Source organism: Pristis pectinata, chromosome 4 (genome assembly GCF_009764475.1).
Source record: "Pristis pectinata isolate sPriPec2 chromosome 4, sPriPec2.1.pri, whole genome shotgun sequence".
Lineage (NCBI taxonomy): Eukaryota > Metazoa > Chordata > Chondrichthyes > Rhinopristiformes > Pristidae > Pristis > Pristis pectinata.
Window position 1 is genome coordinate 94,212,865 of NC_067408.1, and position 21,391 is coordinate 94,234,255.

The 21,391-nt window shown below is 41.4% G+C and overlaps 1 protein-coding gene across 1 annotated transcript in view; it reads right to left on the reverse strand.

Moving 5' to 3' along the window:
- fstl1b (follistatin-like 1b) overlaps positions 1–21,063 on the reverse strand; it is a 98,158-nt gene extending 77,095 nt beyond the window's left edge. Inside the window, exons 1-2 of the mRNA XM_052014024.1 lie at positions 20,759–21,063; positions 20,608–20,664 (exon numbers count right to left, since the gene is read on the reverse strand). Of these exons, the coding sequence (XP_051869984.1) occupies positions 20,608–20,664; positions 20,759–20,761 (60 nt within the window). The 5' untranslated portion in view covers positions 20,762–21,063. The remainder of the gene's footprint in view (positions 1–20,607; positions 20,665–20,758) is intronic.
- Between the last annotated feature and the right edge of the window lie 328 nt (positions 21,064–21,391).

Here is a 21,391-nt window from a genome sequence, read left to right on the forward strand (position 1 = left end):
GACTACCGTCGACTGAATGAGGCTACAACCCCAGACCGCTACCGCTGCACATACACGACTTTGCAGCAAACCTGCACGGGGCAAGCGTCTTTTCCAAGGTGGATCTCGTCCAGGGATACCATCAAATCCTGGTACATCCTGAAGATATCCCCAAGACAGCACTCATTACCCCATTCAGCCTGTTCCGAGTTCCTCCGAATGCCGTTCGGCCTGAAGAATGCCGCACAGACGTTCCAGTGGCTAATGGATGCGGTGGGACGCGACCTGGACTTCGCGTTCATCTATTTGGACGACATCCTCATAGCCAGCAGAAATCGTCAGGAGCATCTGTCTCACCTCCGCCAGCTCTACTCCCGCCTGAGTTATTTTGGCCTCACGATCAACCCGGCCAAATGCCAGTTCGGACTCGACACCATCGACTTCCTGGGCCACAGGATTACCAAAGACGGGGCAACGCCCCTGCCCGCCAAGGTAGATGCAATCCGCCACTTCGCCCGGCCCAACATAGTCAAAGGTTTGCAGGAGTTCGTGGGTATGGTCAACTTCTACCGCCATTTCCTCCCCTCAGCAGCCTGTGTCATGTGCCCTTTGTTCACCCTGATGTCAGGTAAAGGCAAGAACATTACTTGGGATGAAGAGGCCACGGCCACTTTCGTCAAAGCCAAGGAAGCCTTGGCAGATGCCACGATGCTGGTGCACCCCAGAACGGACGTTCCAACCGCCCTCACAGTGGACGCATCCAACACAGCAGTCAGTGGGGTGCTGGAGCAACTCATCGAGGGGTGCTGGCAACCCCTGGCGTTCTTCAGCAGGCACCTGTGGCAACCTGAACTCAAATACAGTGTTTTCGATCGGGAGCTGTTAGCACTATATCTGGCCATCCGACATTTCAGGTATTTCTTAGAGGGCAGGACGTTCACGGACCACAAACCGTTGACCTTCGCATTCACGAAGGTGTCCGATCCCTGGTCGGCCCGCCAGCAGCGACATCTGTTCTACATCTCCGAGTACACGATGGACATCCAGCATGTCTCGGAGAGGACAACGTCGTGGCGGACGCACTCTCCAGACAAGCTATCCAGGCCCTGTCCCAGGGGGTGGACTATGCAGCACTAGTGGAGGCGCAGCAGGCAGACAACGAGTTGCCCAGCTACAGGACCGCAGTCTCGGGTTTGCAGCTGCAGGACTTCCTAGTAGGCCCAGGTGGGAGGACCCTCCTGTGTGACGTGGCTACCGGCCAACCTCGCCCCATCGTCCCGGCAGCCTGGCAGCAGCGAGTTTTCAACTCCATACACAGTTTGTCACACCCATCCATCAGGACAACCATCCAGATAGTCTCCAGCAAGTTCGTGTGGCATGGCCTTTGCAGACAGGTCGATGAATGGGCCAAAACATGCGTGCAGTGTCAAGCAGCCAAGGTGCAGCGGCACACCAAAGCCCCACCACAGCAGTTCGAACCCATCCGCCGGAGGTTCGACCACATTCACATGGATATCATGGGGCCCCTGCCAGTGTCACGAGGAGCGCAGTACCTCCTAACTATGGTAGACCGGTTCACGAGATGGCCAGAGGCGGCCCTGCTCACTGACACCTCCGCCAACTCCTGCGCCCGAGCGCTGATGGCAACCTGGGTAGCATGCTTCAAGGCACCGGCCCACATTACCTCCGACAGAGGCGCCCAGTTCACCTCCAGCCTGTGGTCGGCCACGGCTAGCCTGTTGGGAGCACGGTTACACCACACTACTGCCTACCACCCACAGTCGAATGGACTAGTGACACGTTTCCACCGTCACTTGGAATCGGCTCGCATGGCCTGCCTGAAAGGGCCTAACTGGGTGGATGAGCTCCCCTGGGTCCTGCTCGGAATCCGCACAGCACCCAAAGAGGACCTGCACACCTTGTCAGCCGAGCTGGTGTACAGCGCACCCCTGGTTACACCCATCGCTACAACATGAAGAATTATGTCAGTGCTGAAGTACTTTAATCAGATTTTGTGGCCCCTTCTAGACATGGAATTCCCTTAAAATACAGAATTGGAGAGTGAACGGAAGCAACACTGCAGTACTGCCTGATAAAAGAGGGAAGCAGACAGGGCAAGGAGCGCTCTGCAAGAGGCTGTCTCTGTTCAAGGAGTATTTGTCCAATCAGAACTTCATTAAAGAACAGCATACAAGACATCAGCACTTCAGTACGAATGTTCTCACTGAAATTTGCTATCTTAATGCAGTCATGAAGTAGGTCCAATTTAAGAGATGCAGGATGAATATAAGAAAAAGTACAGGAATAGGCCACATGGTCCCTCAAGGTTCTCTGCAATTTGGTAAGATCATGGCTGATCTTATCCTTGCCATAAGCACATCTTCCTGTCTGTTTAGCGCTCCCCTTGAATCCTCCACATTGCAAATTTCTATCTCAACCCTGAACATATCCAATAACTCAGCCTCCACAATTCGAAAAATTCATGGCCCTCAAAGAAGAAATTCCCCCTTGTCTCCACATTAAATGGGCAATCTGTCATTCTGAATCTGTGCTCCTAAGTGCTGGATTCTCCAATGAGGGAGAATATCCTCTCAGCGTACAACTTGTCAAGCATCCTCAGTTATGTTTTAAGACCATATTCTCTCATTCTTCAGAACTGCAATGAATTTGGGTCTGAGCCACTCAGCTGTTTCTCATTAAAAAACCTTCATCCCAAAAATCAAGCTGGTGAACCTTCTCTGAACTGGCTGCCATTCAAGTATACATGCCCCTACATAAGGAGGCCAAACTTGTATGCAGAGCTCTAGCCACCTCTTCAATAAATGCCTATATTCCATTTGTCTTCCTAATTACCTGGTAAACCTGCGTGCTAACATTAAAATTCATATGTAAAGACACCAGATTCATCTATGTACAATGTTCTGTAACTGCTCTCCATTTAAACAATATTCTGATTTTTTATTCATCATAAAGAGACTGTGTGAGTTCCATTTTCAATAGAATTGGATAGAACATAATAGCAGAGTGCTTTCAACACAATCTGGGACCAACATTGTCTGGATGTGAAGTGCTGCCTCTATTGATTGCATTTTGTTGCTGAATCCACTTGTAATGGAGCTTCTCTTCCCCCACAAAAACCCGGCTTGATTTTACTTGTCTTTATAGGCTTCGACTTCTCTGATTAGAATCCATATGAGTTTTGGAAATGTTACTTTATGTAGTTTGGAAGTCTAAAATTGGCCTCCAATTTGCAAAGTCTCACAACAGCACAGTTGAGGACAATCAGTTAATCTATATTTGTGAATGATTTTGAGGATTGCTCTGCTCTGATAAATTTCTGTGAGGTGTTTTACAGTTATTTGCCTGTGTACAATAACCAATACTGAGGCAAGCAACAGTTGTACTTGCTGCTTCCTTGTGTGAATGATCTTGGGTAGCCCGGGTGGATTTGGATACACATGTCCAAGGATGTGGGTAGTGCATAAAGAAGCCAAACTGGGGACCCAGGAGGGTTGGGCTGTAGGGTGAAGTGGGATGAGTTGGCTACTAGTGGGTCAGATTTGGGAAGTGGAGTGGCAGAAATGACTAGCTGACTGGCATCTATAATAAAGAGGTGTGGTGTCATTTACACCAATTGAAAGGGAGGCAGTTCACAAGGGAAATGAAATTATAAGAGGTACTTAGGATGTTCTACCTCGGAAAACACAGTGGCAGAAAACTACAGTGGCAGGCAACGTTAGGACACTCAGTTTTGAAAGCAGATTTCAAAGAGGTAATGGTTCAATATGATTAATTTTAAATGTATTGTTGCAATGCGCACCTTTCCAAAATAAAGGAGGCACTGACCTACCTATATTAGCCATCACAGATTGGTATATAGAATGGTTTGATTGCATGAGATGATTAATATAAACACTTCTTCCATTAGCAGACCAAGTTAAAAGCAGATGCATGGAAGGATCAGACCATTTAGCAGGATTAGAGAGTATGGATTATGAGGAGAGACTAAAGGAGCTAGGGCTTCTCTCATTGGAGAGAAGGAGGATGAGGGGAGACATGATAGAGGTATACCAAATATTAAGAGAATGGATAGAGTGGACAGTTAGTGTCTCTTTCCCAGGGCACCAATGCTCAATACGAGAGGGCATGGCTTTAAGGTAATGGGGGGGGGGGGGAAGGCGGGGAGGAAGTTCAAGGGAGACGTCAGAGGGAGGTTTTTCACCCAGAGAGTGGTTGGTGCATGGAATGCACTGCCTGGGGTGGGGTGGAGGCTGATACGTTGGTCAAGTTCAAGAGATTGTTAGATAAGCATATGGAGGAATTTAAGATAGAGGGTTATGTGGGAGGAAGGGGTTAGATAGTCTTAGGAGTGGTTTGAAGGTCGGCACAACATGATGGGCCGAAGGGCCTGTATTGTGCTGTATTGTTCTATGGTTCTATAACTTCACATAATGCCTTATTTGCCAAACACTTGCCCAACTTACTTGACTTATCTGTATCTGGGCTCTTAGAACTTGCTGTCCCACTTCTCTTTGTATCATTATCAAATTCGTCTTCAATGCAGTCCCTTCATCTAAGCCATTAGTGTGCATCACAAATCATTGAGGTCCCAAAACTAACCTCTGTGGCACCCCATTAGTTATTGCAATGTCAACTTCAAATGATCTATTTATCCCAAAACTCTCTTTTCTGTCGGGAATTTATGTTAATATATTACCCCAAATGCCAAGAACTCTTTATGCAGTAACCATTCACATGGCACCTTACCAGTTTATTAAATGCTCCTTTGGAAATCTAAGTGTATTATGTCTACTAGTTCGGCTGTGTACACCCAGCTCACGACATCCTCAAAGAACTCTCAAAATGTGCCAAACAGGATTTCTCTTTTGTAAAACTATGTTGACTCTGCTTAATTGCATTATGATTTTATACACGTCCCACAACAATTTCCTTATTAATCAATTCCAGTATTTTTTCCCAGTGATAGACGTCAGGCTAAATGGTCTATAGTTTCCTGCCTTCTAATTCCCTCCTTTCTTCAACGGGGATGTTACATTATATAGTTTTCAAATTCTCTGGGGAACCTTTGCAGAATATAGGGTATTCAGGAAGATTACAAATAATGCATCTACCATTTTCTGCATACAGATTCTGGATATGTGCATAATTCCTGTCATTCTTTGGTCCTATTGGTTTGCCTGATACTTGACCCTCTAGTGATAAGATTTAAGATCTTGATCCAGATTTAAGCTCTTTACTCCCTTTTGTTCTCTGATTTTCCACTATTATTGACAAGTTTTTTTGTATTTTACCATGAAGACTGAACAAATATTTTGTATCCAATTATCTGCCACTTTCTACTTCCTATTAAAAAAAAATTCTGGAAATAATCACCAGGTCACACAACAGTTGCAGATGAGAAAACTATTTCACCCTACATTCTTACTACCTGACATGCTAAGTTTTGCCAACATTGAACTGAATTTATACTGTGCGAGCATGTTAAGCAGTACCAACCAGGATTGAAATGGATGATAGATACCTTTACCTAGAGATGTGAATTTGTGACCCTAATTTAAACTGCAGAGTTTAAACAGGAAATTAAGTACAAATTGCAGAAGGTGTATTAGACCAAGTTAATGTTCTGCCGACTGCTGTTCTTCAAATAATTTTTAAAAAAGACCAAATTTCAAACTCTGGAGGTAATTGTATCTACTGAATGTTTTTTAAAAGCTCTTTGTTTGTAGGTATGAAAGACAATTTTGATATTAATTAAATAATGTAGCTTGTGTTCCATATTCTTTAAAAACTTAATTAAACTAAAATACAAGCAATGTACAGAGAGGCAGGAATATAAAAAAACATACCCTTTATTTAATGTTGAAACTCACTGAGCCATCTTACCTGTGTTTTATTGACAAAGAAGGCTAACCTAACAACATAAGATAGAGATTCTAATGTTTAGATGCTTCTCATAGAAATGCTTTCTTTATTTCACATTACCTTCCCAACTAGACAAGCAACTGAATTGTGAAGCCAACTGATTCTGCCCAGCTGTGTTTCATTAACAGACAGTTAATGCTAATCACTTACACCTGGGAGACAAATGGTGTCCTAGAGGAGAGAAGTTGTTGGGAGACAAACAACTATGGTAAGAATGGGATAAAGTGTTAAATGTTAAATGTGAGCAAAGTGACAACAAAAAGGGGGAGGATTTAGGAGATATGATAGTAATAAAAGAAATTTTGGGAAGATGGGTGTCTGCCTTTTTCTAAAAAAAGGTTAAAGGTAGACTAACCAAACAAAATAAAGACAGATAAGTCAGTAACCATATTCTCTGACTGACTATTTGAAATATTATAGGAAGTTGACTGGTTTAATGTAAAGTAGTGGATGGAATTTGCTACTCTCTCATTAAATAATCTTTATTATCATTTTATGACTGCACAACAGAGTGTGAAATTTAAGAAATACCACGGGTCTATATTTAGCTTGTGTCTAATCTGCCTTCAATCTAACTATGCAATGTTCTGGTGCATTGTACTGACTGTACATCTTCCCCCAGTGCTAGTTTATTCAAGGTGGTTGTAATTTAAGTCTTGGTTAACCTTAACCATTTTAGTATTGAGGCTTTTCTTCAGAAGTAGAATTTTTCATTGTTGTTGATATAAAATGATGGCTGGTAGCTGTTTTGGTAAAGCTATAAGCTATTTATTAGTCACGCGTACATTGAAACAAACAGTGAAATGAGTCTTTTTGCTTTACTGAGAATGTGTTGGGGGCAGCTCGCAAATGTCACCACTCTACCGGCACCTACATAGCATACCCACAGCTCCTAACCTGTACGTCTTTGGAATGTGGGAGGAAACCGGAGTACCCGGAGGAAACCCACGCAGACACGGAGAATGTACAAACTCCTTACAGACAGCGGCGGGAATTGAACCCAGGTCGCTGGTACTGTAATAGCATTATGCTAACCAAAGAATATCTGGGATCCCAAAACATATTGCAGATTCAACATCATCCTGTTTCGTACATCTGGCATTGACCAAGTTCATTCCTTTTATTTCTTGTTAGCTTTGATGCATGTCTGCTGAAATGAATGAAAGCTAAATGAATTTCATTTACACAGAAAATCAAAGTATATTTGAATATATTTCAAGGTCTGATCTGTGATGCTGAGATGAACTTGCCAAATTCTACACTTAAATACCAGTTAATTACCAGGAGTAACTAGTTCACAGGATGTGGAATTCAGTCTGTAGATTAGTCATCCTACTCTTGTCAAGCACACTACTGGTATTTTATGCACCTAAAAGAATATCTAATTCTCTGGGAAATAACAATGAAAGCAGAAATGTAAAGTCAAAAGAGTGGATTCTTTAGAATTTGTATCTAGGCAATTAACTGGGTTGATGACTTGATAAGACAACTCTTTGGAGATCTGCTGGCATGTACCATTTTGAACCTTGCCTAATAACTTTTGTTAATTCTGTTATATTAAATAACATTGTAATTATATTTGCATCTTGTGAGTAAGTAAATGTTGTGTTGTATAATACTACAACAGTGTACAAGAGGGACAGGTTGGACCCATATTGGAGGGGGAACCAATATCCTGGCAGGTATATTTACGAGTGCTACCCAGAAGGGTTCAAACTAGTTTGGCAGGCACCAAAGCAGTAGTGTAGCAGATGAGAAAATTGAGGTAAATATAGAAGTTAAAGTGAACATATTCAGTAGGCAGGACAGGGAGCAAGTAAGGTCTGATAGGATAAAATGCATTTATTTTAATACAAGAAGCCGGACGGATACGGCAGATGAACTCGGGGCAATGGATAGATACATGGGACTGGGCTAATACAGAAATGTGGTTGAGGGAATGGGCAAGACTGGCAACACAACATTTGGAGGTACAGATGCCACAGGTGTGATAGAGGTAAGACGGGGGTTGGGGGGTGGGGGAAAGAGCTGGGTTTCTGATTGGGGAGAACATCACAGCAGTACATGGAGAACGTTCCTGGGAGAATGTCAGGTGAGGCTGTATAGAAGAAATTCAGAAATAAGAAGGAGCTGATCACGTTAAGATCATATGACAGCGACCCCCTCACCCGTGGCCCCCCCCCAAAGGAAATAGAGGAGCAAATATAGTGAGATTGCAGAATCCTAAGAATAATAAGGTTGTAATAGTAGGCAATTTTAACTTGGACTTAAGCAAGGCCTTTGACAAGTTCCCACATGGTAGGCTGGTCCAGGAGGTTAGATCACATGAGATTCAGGGTGAGCTAGCCGACTGGATACAAAATTTGGCTTGTTTGGAAGCAGAGGATGGGAATTGAGAGTAGTTTTTCAGACTGGAGGCCTGTTACCAGTAGGGATTAGTACTGGGTCCACTGTCGTTCGTCATTTATATTAATGATTTGGATAAGAATGTAGTTGGCATGATTCATATGTTTGCGGATAACACCAAAATTTGAGGTATAGCGGACAATGAAGAAGTTACTTAAGATTACAATGGGATCTAGAACTACTGGGAAGTGTTGCATCTTGGGAAGTTAAACCAGGGCAGGGCTTTGGAGAGTGCTGCAGAACTGAGACATAAGCATAAAAGTGCTTAGATTCCTGAAAGTGTCAACACAAGTAGACGGGGTGGAGAATAAGGCATTTGGGATGCTTGCCTTCAGTCAAGGTGCTGAGTGCAAGAGTTAGGTCATTATGTTACAACTGTACAAGACATTGGTGAGACTTCGTTTGGAGTATTGTGTGCAGCTCTGGTTGCTGAGCTATAGGAAGGAAGTCAATAAATTGGAAAAGGTGTAGAATAAATTCTTAAGGATGTTCCTGGGACTGAAAGGCTTGAGTTATAAGAAGAGACTGGATAGGCTAGGGTTTTCTTCCCAGAAGCACAGGAGGTTGAGGGGTAACCTTATGGAGGTAAAATCATCAGGGACATAGGATGAATGGTCAGTCTTTTTCCCAGGGTAGGGAAGTCTAAAACTGCAGATTTGAGAGAGGAAAAATTTTAAGGGGACATGAGGGACAACTATTTCACACAGAGGATGGCAAGTATGTGGAACAAGTTGGTAGAGATGGGTACAATTACAATGTTTAAAAAGCATTTAGATGGGTACATGGATTGGAAAGGTTTAGATGAATAAAGGCCAAATGCAGGCAAATGAGTTTAGCTTAGGTAGGCAACTTCGTTGACGTGGACTAGTTGGGCCGAAGGGCCTGGTTTCATGCTGTATAATTGTATGACAGTACGTAGAATATAGATCAGTACAGCACAGGACCAGGCCATTTGGCCCACAATATTTGTGCTGACCATCATGCTAATCCAAATTAATCCAATCTGCCTCCACGTGTTCTATATCCCTCCTTTCCCTTCCTGTTATTGTACCTGTTTAAATGCTTCTTAAACATGGTTATCATATCTGCTTCCACCTCCTCCCCTGGCAGCATCTACCTCTATGTAAAATAAAACTTGCCTCGTAAATCTTTAATCTTTCCCACTCTCACCTTAAAGCCATGACCTCTAGTCATTAGTCTATTGGACCTTGAGACATTTCCACCTTGGGAAAAGACTCTATCTACCCTATCTATGACTCTCATCATTTCACATACTTCTACCAGGTTGCCCATCAGCCTCCAGCACTCCAGAGAAAATAATCCAAGTTTGTCCAACATCTCCTTTATAGCTAATGCTCTCTAATCCCAACAACATTCTGGTGAACCTCTTCTGCACTTTCTCCAAAGCCTTCACATCCTTCCTGTAATGCAGCCACCAGAAGTGCATGCAATACTCCACATGTGGCCTAACCAGTTTTATACAGCTGCAACACCACTTCCTGATTTTTTTAAAAATATCTATTTATTTATATATTATAAACACACACACGCACACACACCCTGATCGATGAAGGCAAGTATGCTGTACAACTTCTTTACCACCCTATCTACTTGTGTTGCCACTTCCAGAGAGCTATGGACTTGCACCCCAAGATCCCTCTGTACATCAATGCTCCCAAGGTTCCTGCCAATTACTGCATACTTTCCTCTTGTATTTGACCTCCCAAAGTGCAACACCTCTCATTTGTCTGGATTAACCTCAATCTGTCATTTCTTTGCCCACCTCTCCAACTGGTCTATATCCTGCTGAATCCTTTGACAACTTTCCTCACTATACAAAACTCAGCCAGTCTTTGTGCCATCTGCACACTTAATAATCCACCCACCCACGATTTTGTCCAAATCATTTATATATTACAAATATCACAACAGAGGTCCCAGCACTGATCCTTGCAGAACATCACTGATCACAGACCTCCAGTCAGAGTAACACCCCTCCACCACTACCCTCTGTCTTCTATGGCCAAGCTAATTTTGAATCCAATCTACCAAGTCTCTGGATTCCATGTGGCTTAATTTCCTGGATCGACCTTTGCATGAGAGACCTTGTTGAATGCTTTATTGAAGTCCATGTATACAACAACCACTGCCCTACCCCCATCAATCATCCTTGTTATCTCCTCAGAAAAACTCAATCAAATTTGTAAGATGTGACCTCCCCCACATAAACCCATGCTGACTATCCCTAATAAGTCAATGCTTTTCCAGATGCTAGTAGATCCCATCCCTAAGAATCTTCTCCAGTAATTTTCATAACACTGATGTAAGGTTCACCAGCCTATAATTTCCTGGTTTATCTCTCTTGCCCTCCTTAAACAGAGGAAAAACATTGGCTATTTTCCAGTCCTCAGGGACCTTGCCTGTGGCTGAAGAGGATATAAAGATCTCTGTCAAGGCCCCAGCAATCTCCTCTCTTGCTTCTCTCAATAACTTGGGATATATCCCATCAGGCCCTGGGGACTTCAAGAACCCCAACCCCACCATCTCACGTGCCCTAGAATATTAGCACATCCCTTCCTGATCTCCCTTTAGTCCTTGACTAAACTGATTTTAAAGTAAACTGGAAATGTTGCCTGCCAATTGAAAGAATTTTAAACTTTAAAATGAAAGAAATATTGTGAAAGAAATCAACTTCAAGAAATTCATTATCCTAGTATAGACTTCAAATGTAATATTTCAGATGTGCTAGTTCTTGTCCCCTTTTATTGACAATGGTAGCTAACTATCAGGAGAATGGCTTATTTTTCACTAATCACATATTACTAATTTTATTTAAAAGCTGAAGGCAGTTAGTTGTGAAATTCAATTAGACAGTATGGCCTTGTCAAAAGTAACACTTCCTGTACAGCAAAAAAAACTGATTGTATGATAAAAGCAAATGGGTCAGATCTCTGGTCGACTTGAACCTTTAAATTTCAAATACCTTTTGGTGGCTGAGAGCAAAATGTCAGTCCCTCAGTTTTATCATGTCGATAAAAGAACACTTGCAGTACAGGGTAGATTCTCAGTTTTGCACTGTACCCTACTTTCTACAATTATCTGGAGATATTACATGTTTTAGAGATTTATCAAATGTGTAGGTTTTAGGCAGCTGGAACACCAAAGTATAAACACTGTTATATTTAAACCATTCTTTCTGTCATCACCTCCAACCTTCCCCTTGGTAGTGAGAATTAAGTAATATTTTTCCAGTAACAGCATGTCTGAAGGGTACAGAGGCATCATGTTAATTACACACTAATCCAACAACTTGTTCAACCAACAAATTTCCCTGTGAATGCACTTTTTAAATCCTTGATGTCACCAAAAATTAAGCAATTTATACTACTAGTGGCATGTCACATGTCTCTTCCTACAGTGACAATGGTTCTTCTTTTAAAATAAAAACTAATGAAAGCAAAGAATACTGAAAACACTCAGCACTTCAGGTGGCACGTGGAAAGAAAAACAATGTTAAAGTTTCAGGCCATTGACCCCTCATGAGAAAAACTAGAAGTCTGATGGGGTGGAGACAAGGAGAAACAGAATGGCGCAAGTGAAGGGGCTGCTGATTGCAAGGGGGTGGTAGAGGCTTGTTAATTGCAGATGATCAATCTGAAGACAGTGTACATAGGAGGAAATGGAATGAAAACAGGAGAAGGGAGAGGGAAAAGAAGCAAAAAACCACTGCTGGGACAGAGTTGCAAATTGAAAAACCAATATCCAACCCCAATATAACATACCCCCAAATATTAAGAATGGTGTCTGCCAGACATGGTCCATTACATCTACATGATGCTGTTATACACTTCTTCCATCTAAGATCCTTACACCAGTATGCATGTTTTGTATCAGTCTTCACAGTGCAGTTTTTTAAGCTTTCATACTGTCATCCAAACTACTGAGAACAGCTGAAGTAGAACCAAGATCCTTAAAATGATCTCTGCAGAAATCGGTCTATAATTGCTCAAGGAGAGCCAATTCAATTTCCTTCCATCTATATCAATGCAGCCCAAAATAATCTTATTTAGTGAGTTACATCAAATTCAGTATACATGATGCAACCAAATAACAATTTATAGACCAGTAATGTTCTCCAAATTGAAGCAGGTGAATAAGAAACCAAATTGAGGTTGGAACTTTTGTCCATTTGGCTCATTCACTTGAATCTGCAACCACTCAATGTTCAGGAAATGCATTCTAGATCATCATCATCATTATATTTAAAACATTTATCCTCCACAATCCCTCCCGATCGTCTGGCAATCACTTTAAATCTATTAAAAGGAGTGTGGGGAAACTGAATGCCAGTGAAGTAAAAAAGAGCATAGTAAAGAATTCCAATGGGTGAAAGGAGCATGTGAAACAAAAGAGTTTAAATAAGCATTTGGTTTAGACAAAGATGAGGGGAATTGAAATTGTTCCTTCATGTTAGGGAAAAAAAAGGTAATCTAATGGACATAGTATTAAATGCATATTCTCTATTCGTTGAATTAATCTAATAAATAGATGCTTGGTACCACACCTCAGATTCATGGAATGCACCTCCTGCACCATATGGGAACTCCAGGGAATTTCCTGTATTCTGGAGAACCACATTGTAGAAAGTGTTATCATCTGGAGTTTGAGCAACAGCTGATGGCACTGCAGTCCACCAGTATTCTTACGGAGAGCATGTTTCAGGAAGTGGTCGACCCACAGCTTGAGAATGTTGGCAACAAGGGACTGGTTGATTTCAGACAAAAAAGATAAGAGAGTAATTCAAGAAACCCCTGAGAGTACCTTGCTCTCCAACCAGCATACAGTTCTGAGAGATGATGGGGGAAGGGGTTTCCTCTCTAGAATCAGCCAAAGCCAGGACCACAGTGCCATGAGAGTTGAATTATATGCAGAGAGTGGAAAATGGTCAAAACAGTAAAAATAATAGAGAAGTCAGAGATTTCTGTTGTTGCAATAGTGATTCCAGGATGGTATACTGCCTCCCTGGTTTTATGGTTAAGAATACCACTGGATTGTTGCAGTGAATTCTAGCGTGGCAGGACGAACAGCCAGAGGCCATGATCCATATTCATACTAATAGCCTAGGAATAAGACAGATTTTACAGAGTTAGGAAACAGATTAAGAAACAGAAGCTGAAAGAGTAGTTTCCTGTCCCACATACCAGTGAATATAGAAATAGGACAGCAGCCCGGATAAGTACGTGGTTAGAGGTACAGGACGGTAAACCTTAGGTTCCTGGGGCATTGAGACCAGATCTGTGGGAAGGTGGGATCTGCACTGCCCAGATTGATTGCACTTCAAAGGAACTGGGAAGATTTGTTATTGTTTGTGTTGGGGGGGGGGGGGGTGGTAAACTAAATTGGCAGGAGATTAGCACAGGAAGGCAAGATTGAGCAGAAGAAAGGAGATGCAAACAGATAAATAACACCAGAATGAGAGAGAGAAAGTTTTTAAGATAGGACCAGCGTAATAGTGTGCTAGGAGATCCAGGATAGATTTACATACATGCACTCTAAACCTAAGAAGCATGTTAAACAGGGATGGTAAAATACAAGTGCAATTAGCCATGTTGGATTATGACGACATTGCCAATAATACTGACCTGACTTAAAAACAGTAGGAATAGGTTTTAAGTATTCCTGGATATGAGGTTCTAGGACATGAGCCATGGAATGTAGAAAGAATATTAATGGGGAGGGGGATATCTAGAAAACAGCAATTATAATATAAGGTTTAGAAGGATGAAAAAGAATGTAAATCACTTTAAGGTGAAAATAGTCAATTTAAAAAGTCAATTTCAATGGGATAAGAACAGCTCTGTCTGGGTAAACTGGAATCAATGCTTGGCAGGCAAAACTGTAATTGAGCAATGGGAGGCCTTTAAAATGGAGACGTTTCTGCTACAGTCTAGGTGCATTTCCATGCAGAAGGGAGGAAAACTTAAAGCCAGAGCCTGAACGGATGGAGTAAAATGGAGAAAGATAAAGGATTCCACTTTGATATCACAAGTGTGACAACATTCAAAGTTCAGTGTGGAAATGAAACAAAGGGAAATAAGAGTGGCAAATGGAGGGAATAAGTAAAGACACACAAAAGGGGTTCCAAAAATATTACGTAAGCATGTGAACAGGAAAGGAGTTTTGAGAGAAAATGGATCAATAAGACTGAAAAGGAAATTTATTTAAGCTGTGGTATTAATACTTTACACTGGTTTTCATGAAGAAAGAAGATGGAAGATGTAATTGAGATTCTGCTTGGGTTAAAGAGAAGGTGCCAGAAAATTTGATCACATTTAGTGGGAGAGTCAAGGTGGGATGGATCCTGTTGCTGAAAGGGAGGAAATTGCAGAAACTCTGGCCATAATCTTTGAAACCTTTGTATGTTCAGGGGTGGTGCATGATGACTGGAAAATTGCAGATATTACATTACACCTTTGTACAAAAAAGGGCATGGGGATAAACCCAGTAATTGGAAACTTCAGTGGTGGGGAAAGATCTAGAGATATTAGAGAAACAAAGGACTGCAGGTGCTACAAATAATAATGGATAAAATTAGGAGTTATCTGGAGAAGTGTGGATTACTTAGAAAAAGCCAGCATGAATTGTTAAAGGCAATTTTTGTCTAACTAGATTGCTAAGTTTTTGATGCAGTAATAAAGAAGATCAATGCAGGAAATGTGGTTGACTTGCATATATGGACTTGCAAAAGGCATTTGATAAGATGCCACATTAAAAACTTGTCAGCAAGATTGAAAGCCATGGAAGAAATGGGGCTGTAGCAGCATGGCTAGAGAATTGGCTGAGTAACAGGAACAGAAGGCTAGTGAAAGGCTGTTTGCTCAAATGGAGGGAACTGCGCAGTGGACTTCACTGGGTGTTGGAACTCAGGCTACTACTTATATATGTTAATGAGTTAGACTGGGCTGTGTAGGACACAATTTCCAAGTCTGCAGATGACAAAACCTGGAGGCTAGTGAGCCATAAGAAGCACAGAATTTGACTTCAAGGAGATATAGACAGATGGATGGAATAGGCAGATGGGTGGCAGCTGAAATTTAATACTGTGAAATACATAGTGTTATATTTTGATAGGAATAATAAGAAGCTATATAAAATAAAGGGCACAGCTCTAAAAGGGGTACATGAACAGAGATTTGGAGGTATATGTGCGTAGTTCATTAAAAAGAGCAGGTTCAGAAAATGGATAAAAAAGTACATATGTTTTATAAGAAAGGGCAAGGAACTCGTGATGAACTTTTAATAGACCCTGGAATGACCATGGTATTGTTCTCAGGAGCAACATGAAGGCTTTGGAGAGGGTAGAAAAGAATGATGAGCAACTTTTGTTAAGTGGATAAATTAGGATACACTGGGTTGCCTGGAAATGTGAGAGAAAGATTCAAAATCATGAAGGGTATAGACAAAGCAGATAGAGAAGAGGGGTCAAGTACTAGGAAATGTAGAGTGAGAGTGATTAGCAAATGAATCAAAGGTGACAGAACCACTTTTTTTTACACAGCGATTTAATTAGGGTGTGGTATTGGTTTATTATTATCACTTGTACCGAGGTACAGTGAAAAGCTTGTCTTACAAACCGATCGTACAGGTCAATTCATTACACAGTGCAGTTACATTGAGTTAGTACAGAGTGCATTGATGTAGTACAGGTAAAAACAATAACAGTACAGAGTAAAGTGTCACAGCTACAGAGAGAATGCAGTGCAATAAGGTGCAAGGTCGCAATAAGGTGCAAGGTCACAACAAGGTAGATCGTGAGGTCATAGTCCATCTCATTGTATAAGGGAACCGTTCAATAGTCTTATCACAGTGGGGTAGAAGCTGTCCTTAAGTCTAGTGGTACGTTCCCTCGGTCTCCTGTATCTTCTACCCGATGGAAGAGGAGAGAAGAGAGAATGTCCCGGGTGGGTGGGGTCTTTGATTATGCTGGCTGCTTCACCAAGACAACAAGAGGTAAAGACAGAGTCCAAGGAGGGGAGGCTGGTGTCCGTGATGCGCTGGGCTATGTCCACAACTCTCTGCAGCTTCTTGCAGTCTTGGGCAGAGCAGTTGCCATACCAAGCTGGATGCTTTCTATGATGCATCGGTAAAAGTTGGTGAGAATCAAAGGGGACAAACCAAATTTCTTTAGCCTCCTGAGGAAGTAGAGGCACTGGTGAGCTTTCCTGGCCGTGGCATCTACATGATTTGTGTGGATCTACGTGTGGAGTGCACTACCTGGAGTAATAGTAGAGGCAGACTTAATTGCAGCATTCAAAAGGGAGGTGAATAGTGTCTGAAAGGAAAGAATCTGCAAGACTCTGGGGAGAGGGTGGGGGAGTGGCTGTGGTTAGATTGCTCTTGCATAGCGTGAGTAGGGACTCCCACAAGCTGAAGGGCTTCCTTCAATGCTGTAACCATTCTGTGGTTGTATATCCTCTTATTTTTCTGCCCTCTGTAAATTGGGTAGACAGAAAGAAGCTAACCCTATCTAAACCATCCATCAAATCATCCCAACTTTTTCTTCCAAGGAGAACAGCCACAGATTCTCTTGTCTATCGCTGTTACTGAAATCCCTCCACTAGTAGGATTACTAGCTTCTCTAAGATTCCCATCTATGTCAACATGGTTGTACAGGGTAAATCTAATGACCCTCTTCCACCATGCTGCTGAGGTTTAATTAATATGCTTGTAAATTCTCAGTTATGATTTGTCCTTTTAAATATTGGCATCTAGCCTAAGGGAGTGACTGCAGACTTCAGAGTGGCCACAATTACTTCAAATGACATGAGGAATTGTCAACAACTTGCTATTGTTTTGAGATATCAAGGCAATGCCCATATTCATGTAGGTAATTTCAAATTTAGCAATGTATCAGCCTAGTATGTGGTGGAGATAAACATAAAGAAGTGACTTAAAAAAATGTTCCACCAACAACAGAATCTATCCATAATGATCCCAGACATTAGCTAAAATGGATCTTGTAACTCTAATCTTTTCTTTGAAAAAGTTTTTGTCAATACTCAGAACACTGAAGATGGTGTTTCATTGTTCTACTTGCTTTCCAAATCTGTCTGACATTGTCTATACTGGAACTTGTTGTTATGGCATTAATTATGTTACATTGTGAGAATAATAAACTGGCTTTTACCAGATATGCATCAATTAATGCATGCATAAAAGGTGCAGCTGCAGAGTAAGTGTAATCCAGAGAATGAGCCAATATGGTATCACTGATATAAAGTAAAATGAAGGAAATAATTACATTTCTGTACTTATTCCAAAATTGCTGTTTGTTTCAAATTATATAAGATCTGCAGCGATTATGAAGGAGCAACTGCAGATATTGAAGAAAGTGTAAAAATTATGGGGAGCAACATTTCAGGCCACGTCTCCCTGCCTCAGACAAAAGCAGTGGGTTCATATTCTACTTGGATTTCATTTTCCACTTTTATTTTTAAAAAGGAGCATGAATTCTCTGGTAGTTGATTCTTTGTTTCTTGACAAATGAGCCACTTCATTTCAAAAGTTTCAGTCTGGTGCCTGAAATATGTGCAAACTGATTATTATGTATATGGAAAGTTGATTCAGGTTTGAATCCAGCAGAGTCTAGACATGAGGTCATTTTTATTTTGTGAATCAGGGAAGAAGAAAGTTTTCTAACATAACTTGATAGCCAAATGCAAGTTTTTGACCAAAAATTCAAATTGCAAATCCAGCCAATATACCAGTTATTAATGATTATACATTATGTAATTGTAATTGAATCTAACTGGGTTAATTAGAAAACCCATAAATCAGAAAGCAAGCATCAAATTGGACAAGGAATAAGGCATTCAGTCTCTCAATTTGTTCTGCCACTTATTTAAGGCATAGCTGGTCAGTATCTCCTCCATTTGCCTTTGTTCCAGATCACCTGATTGTTATAATCAACAACAATCCAACATTGTGTTGGAAATGTCAAAAGACCTGGCATCCACAAACTGTTGAAAGAATGAATTCCAGATTTCCACTATCCTTTGTTCTCAATAACAGCTTCCTTATTTAATTTAGCGTTTGTTTTTATTAATTCATGGGATCTGGACATTCATTGGGTATTCCCAATTTACTCTAAGTCAACAAAGTCAGTAGATGAGTTCAGCAAGTTTCTTTCCCTAGATGATGCAAATTAACAATTCAGTAGTTGTATGATTTTAATTCTAGGGAATTTTCTCCACCAGCCTTGGTGGGATTTGAATTCCAGTCTCTGAATCAATGACCCAGGCTTCTAGATGCTTGTCCATAACTTAACCACTGTTATTTTACTCCCAACCCAAAATTTTGTAACCTTTTTCACTGTATTTACCCTATTGAAATATATTATAATTTTAAACACCTCAATAAGATCAACTCTCAAACTTCTAAACACAAAGTAATACACCCAAGCCTTTGAAAACTGTTCTCATAATTTTTTTTAAAATCTGGTGAATCACTGCTGGTCTTCCTCAAAGACTAACACACACTGTATATGCCAAAATGTGGTGAGTGAAGCTGAAGATGGAGTCTGATCAACATTCTTTTCCAATTAAACATCACCTTCTCACTTCTGTACTCCAGCTCCTGTAAGATTATTCTTTTGGTATGAGGAAGATATTGTGGCGTAGCTTGCTCTAATCCGCCGCTTCCCACTTCTTGCCATAGTTTGCCCACTTAGACCAATAGGATTAGAAATTCATCCCCGGCTGCCTGTGCTTAATTTGCAATATACCAGTGGTACCCCACTTCTAAAATTCATTTCTACTGATTTCAAGCAGAAAGCAATGTTCACCTATTTCTATATTATATGGTTTGCATGTGACCATGGATGAATTTTCATCCAGAATCTTTCAATATCCCTTTCATGGTAACTAGTTATCATCCACAATTCTTTCAATATCATGTCATCTGCAAACACTGACATCGAACTCTCTGAACCTCCATCCCAGTCAAAATAATGAAATTAAGGCCACAGTACAGACTGCTGGAAAACACCAAATATCATATCCCACTATCTGGAGATAAACCCTTTCAACTTGATCTTTGCTTCCCCTCTCCCATTCTATTAACAAATCACATCATAAAGTTCTAGCACATACAATGAATTTGAAAGACTAAACAAATGTTAATAGGGATTATATCAATAATTCAATTGTATTCAACTGACATGGGAATTTTTAATCTGAAACTGGCATTTTCAAATCAACAGAAACTATTATATGAAACTGGAGTAAAATCAGTATGCTAATGGCAATAAGATTTTGCACTTGGATTATTTAGGTGAATCATCAATTCTTTTTGATGTTAAATGTTCTCAAACTGAAAGACTGGTGTATCATTATTGTGTTAACTTCTGGTAATAATCATGCACTACAACCCATTTTATAGACCAGTTGGTGAACTCTTGTTGGAAAGCTTAATCTTATGGATTTAAATAACAAACTTTGGACAGTGGTGAGCACTGGAAATGCTTTTTATGGGTAAAACTGAAAAATGTGAGCAATCCTTTTGATACAGTATGCACAAGTGAAGTCTCACGCCAATGAAAATTGGAAATACATGAAACTAAGACACGTAAAGGGGACGTTGTGTAGTGGAATTTTTGCCTCTCAAATTTGCTCTTTTTCGTTAACTGGGTGGGGGAGGTTCGCACTAGCACGAGAACTTCATCCTTCATCAGACTGAGATGTGAGATTTCATCCTTTCGTCCTATTTTTAAAGAGATTGTAGAGATATAGTTGGAAGTTTCCAGTAAGTCGTGTATGTGCTCCCTAAATTTCCAGTGGCCGCGCATGCAGCAAATTTCCCCTTTTATTGTCGGCACATTCTCTCAGCCAGCCCCAAGCTACTCACCAGCTTTCGGCTCCTTCCTGATTTTTCCAAAAATATTAACTCATCATAAACAAAACCTTCTTCCAGCGTGCCTTCGTGACCTTGCTCAAGATGCAGCTCAAACAGATCAGCAACAAGCAATGCAAATTTTACCCTCCCCATCCACAAAGAGCTTTAATGATCCACATTTACTTGCTGCCACATTTAAAGCACGAACAAATTATTTGTAACTGTCTAAAGTCCCGCAAGACGGACAGGTTCAGGGTCGGTTTACCATGACAAAGCCCAAGCCCGATAACGCCTAAAACTTGCAAACGCAAAATCGTTCCCCTTTCAGCCAAAGGCAGGGATTGAGTGAAAGGGAGGGCGGGCGAGAGAGAGAGAGATCAAACTTACTTCAGCATTTATCAAGACGATGGCCAGAAGGACAAAAAACGGAATACTTTTGAATACCTGTTTAAAACAAAACATACACTGTAAATGCGATCGCTGGATGAGGGAACGGCAGATGAAAGTCAGATCAAAGGCAGCCAAACCTGGTTCTTACCATTTCGGGAGGATCGCAGCTGGAGCAGCAGAGAGGGTGGCGGAGAGGAATGCAATCTACCAGAGCCGGAGAGGGGGATTTGGAGGAAATATGATCAGCACTTCGAGATTTAAAGAAGGACCACACCCCTCCTCCGCGGCTCGGAACAAACACCGAAACAGCCGACCTGCGAGAGCTGATCAAACTGTGGCGGAGCGCCGGCGGAGCGGAGGGCACGCCCTTCACAAGGTGCAACGTCTCCAGCGACCATGTAGCCAATATCAGCCGATCTTTGCTTTTCTTCGATCACACGGGCCGGGGGTAAGTGACATTGAGGGAACAGCTGCAGGAATTTGCAGTTGTTATTGGAGGAACCCAGGTCACATGATCGTTTGAAGATGCGAACATTGGCAAGCGGAAACATTATCCTACATGTCACAAATCACTGCGGACAGTTAGATAGCGGAAACCGGAGAAAGTTTGCAGGACCATGGAGCCTTCGACCCGGAGTACTTTCTCATCATGTGCGATAAATGCTGCCCTGCAGATGTTTTTTTCTTTAATAATTTCACGTATCCATATATAACTTGACGTACCCTGAACATCTGAATCTGAGGCGTTTCGTGGCTCTGGAAAGCGAGAAAAGATCTACCA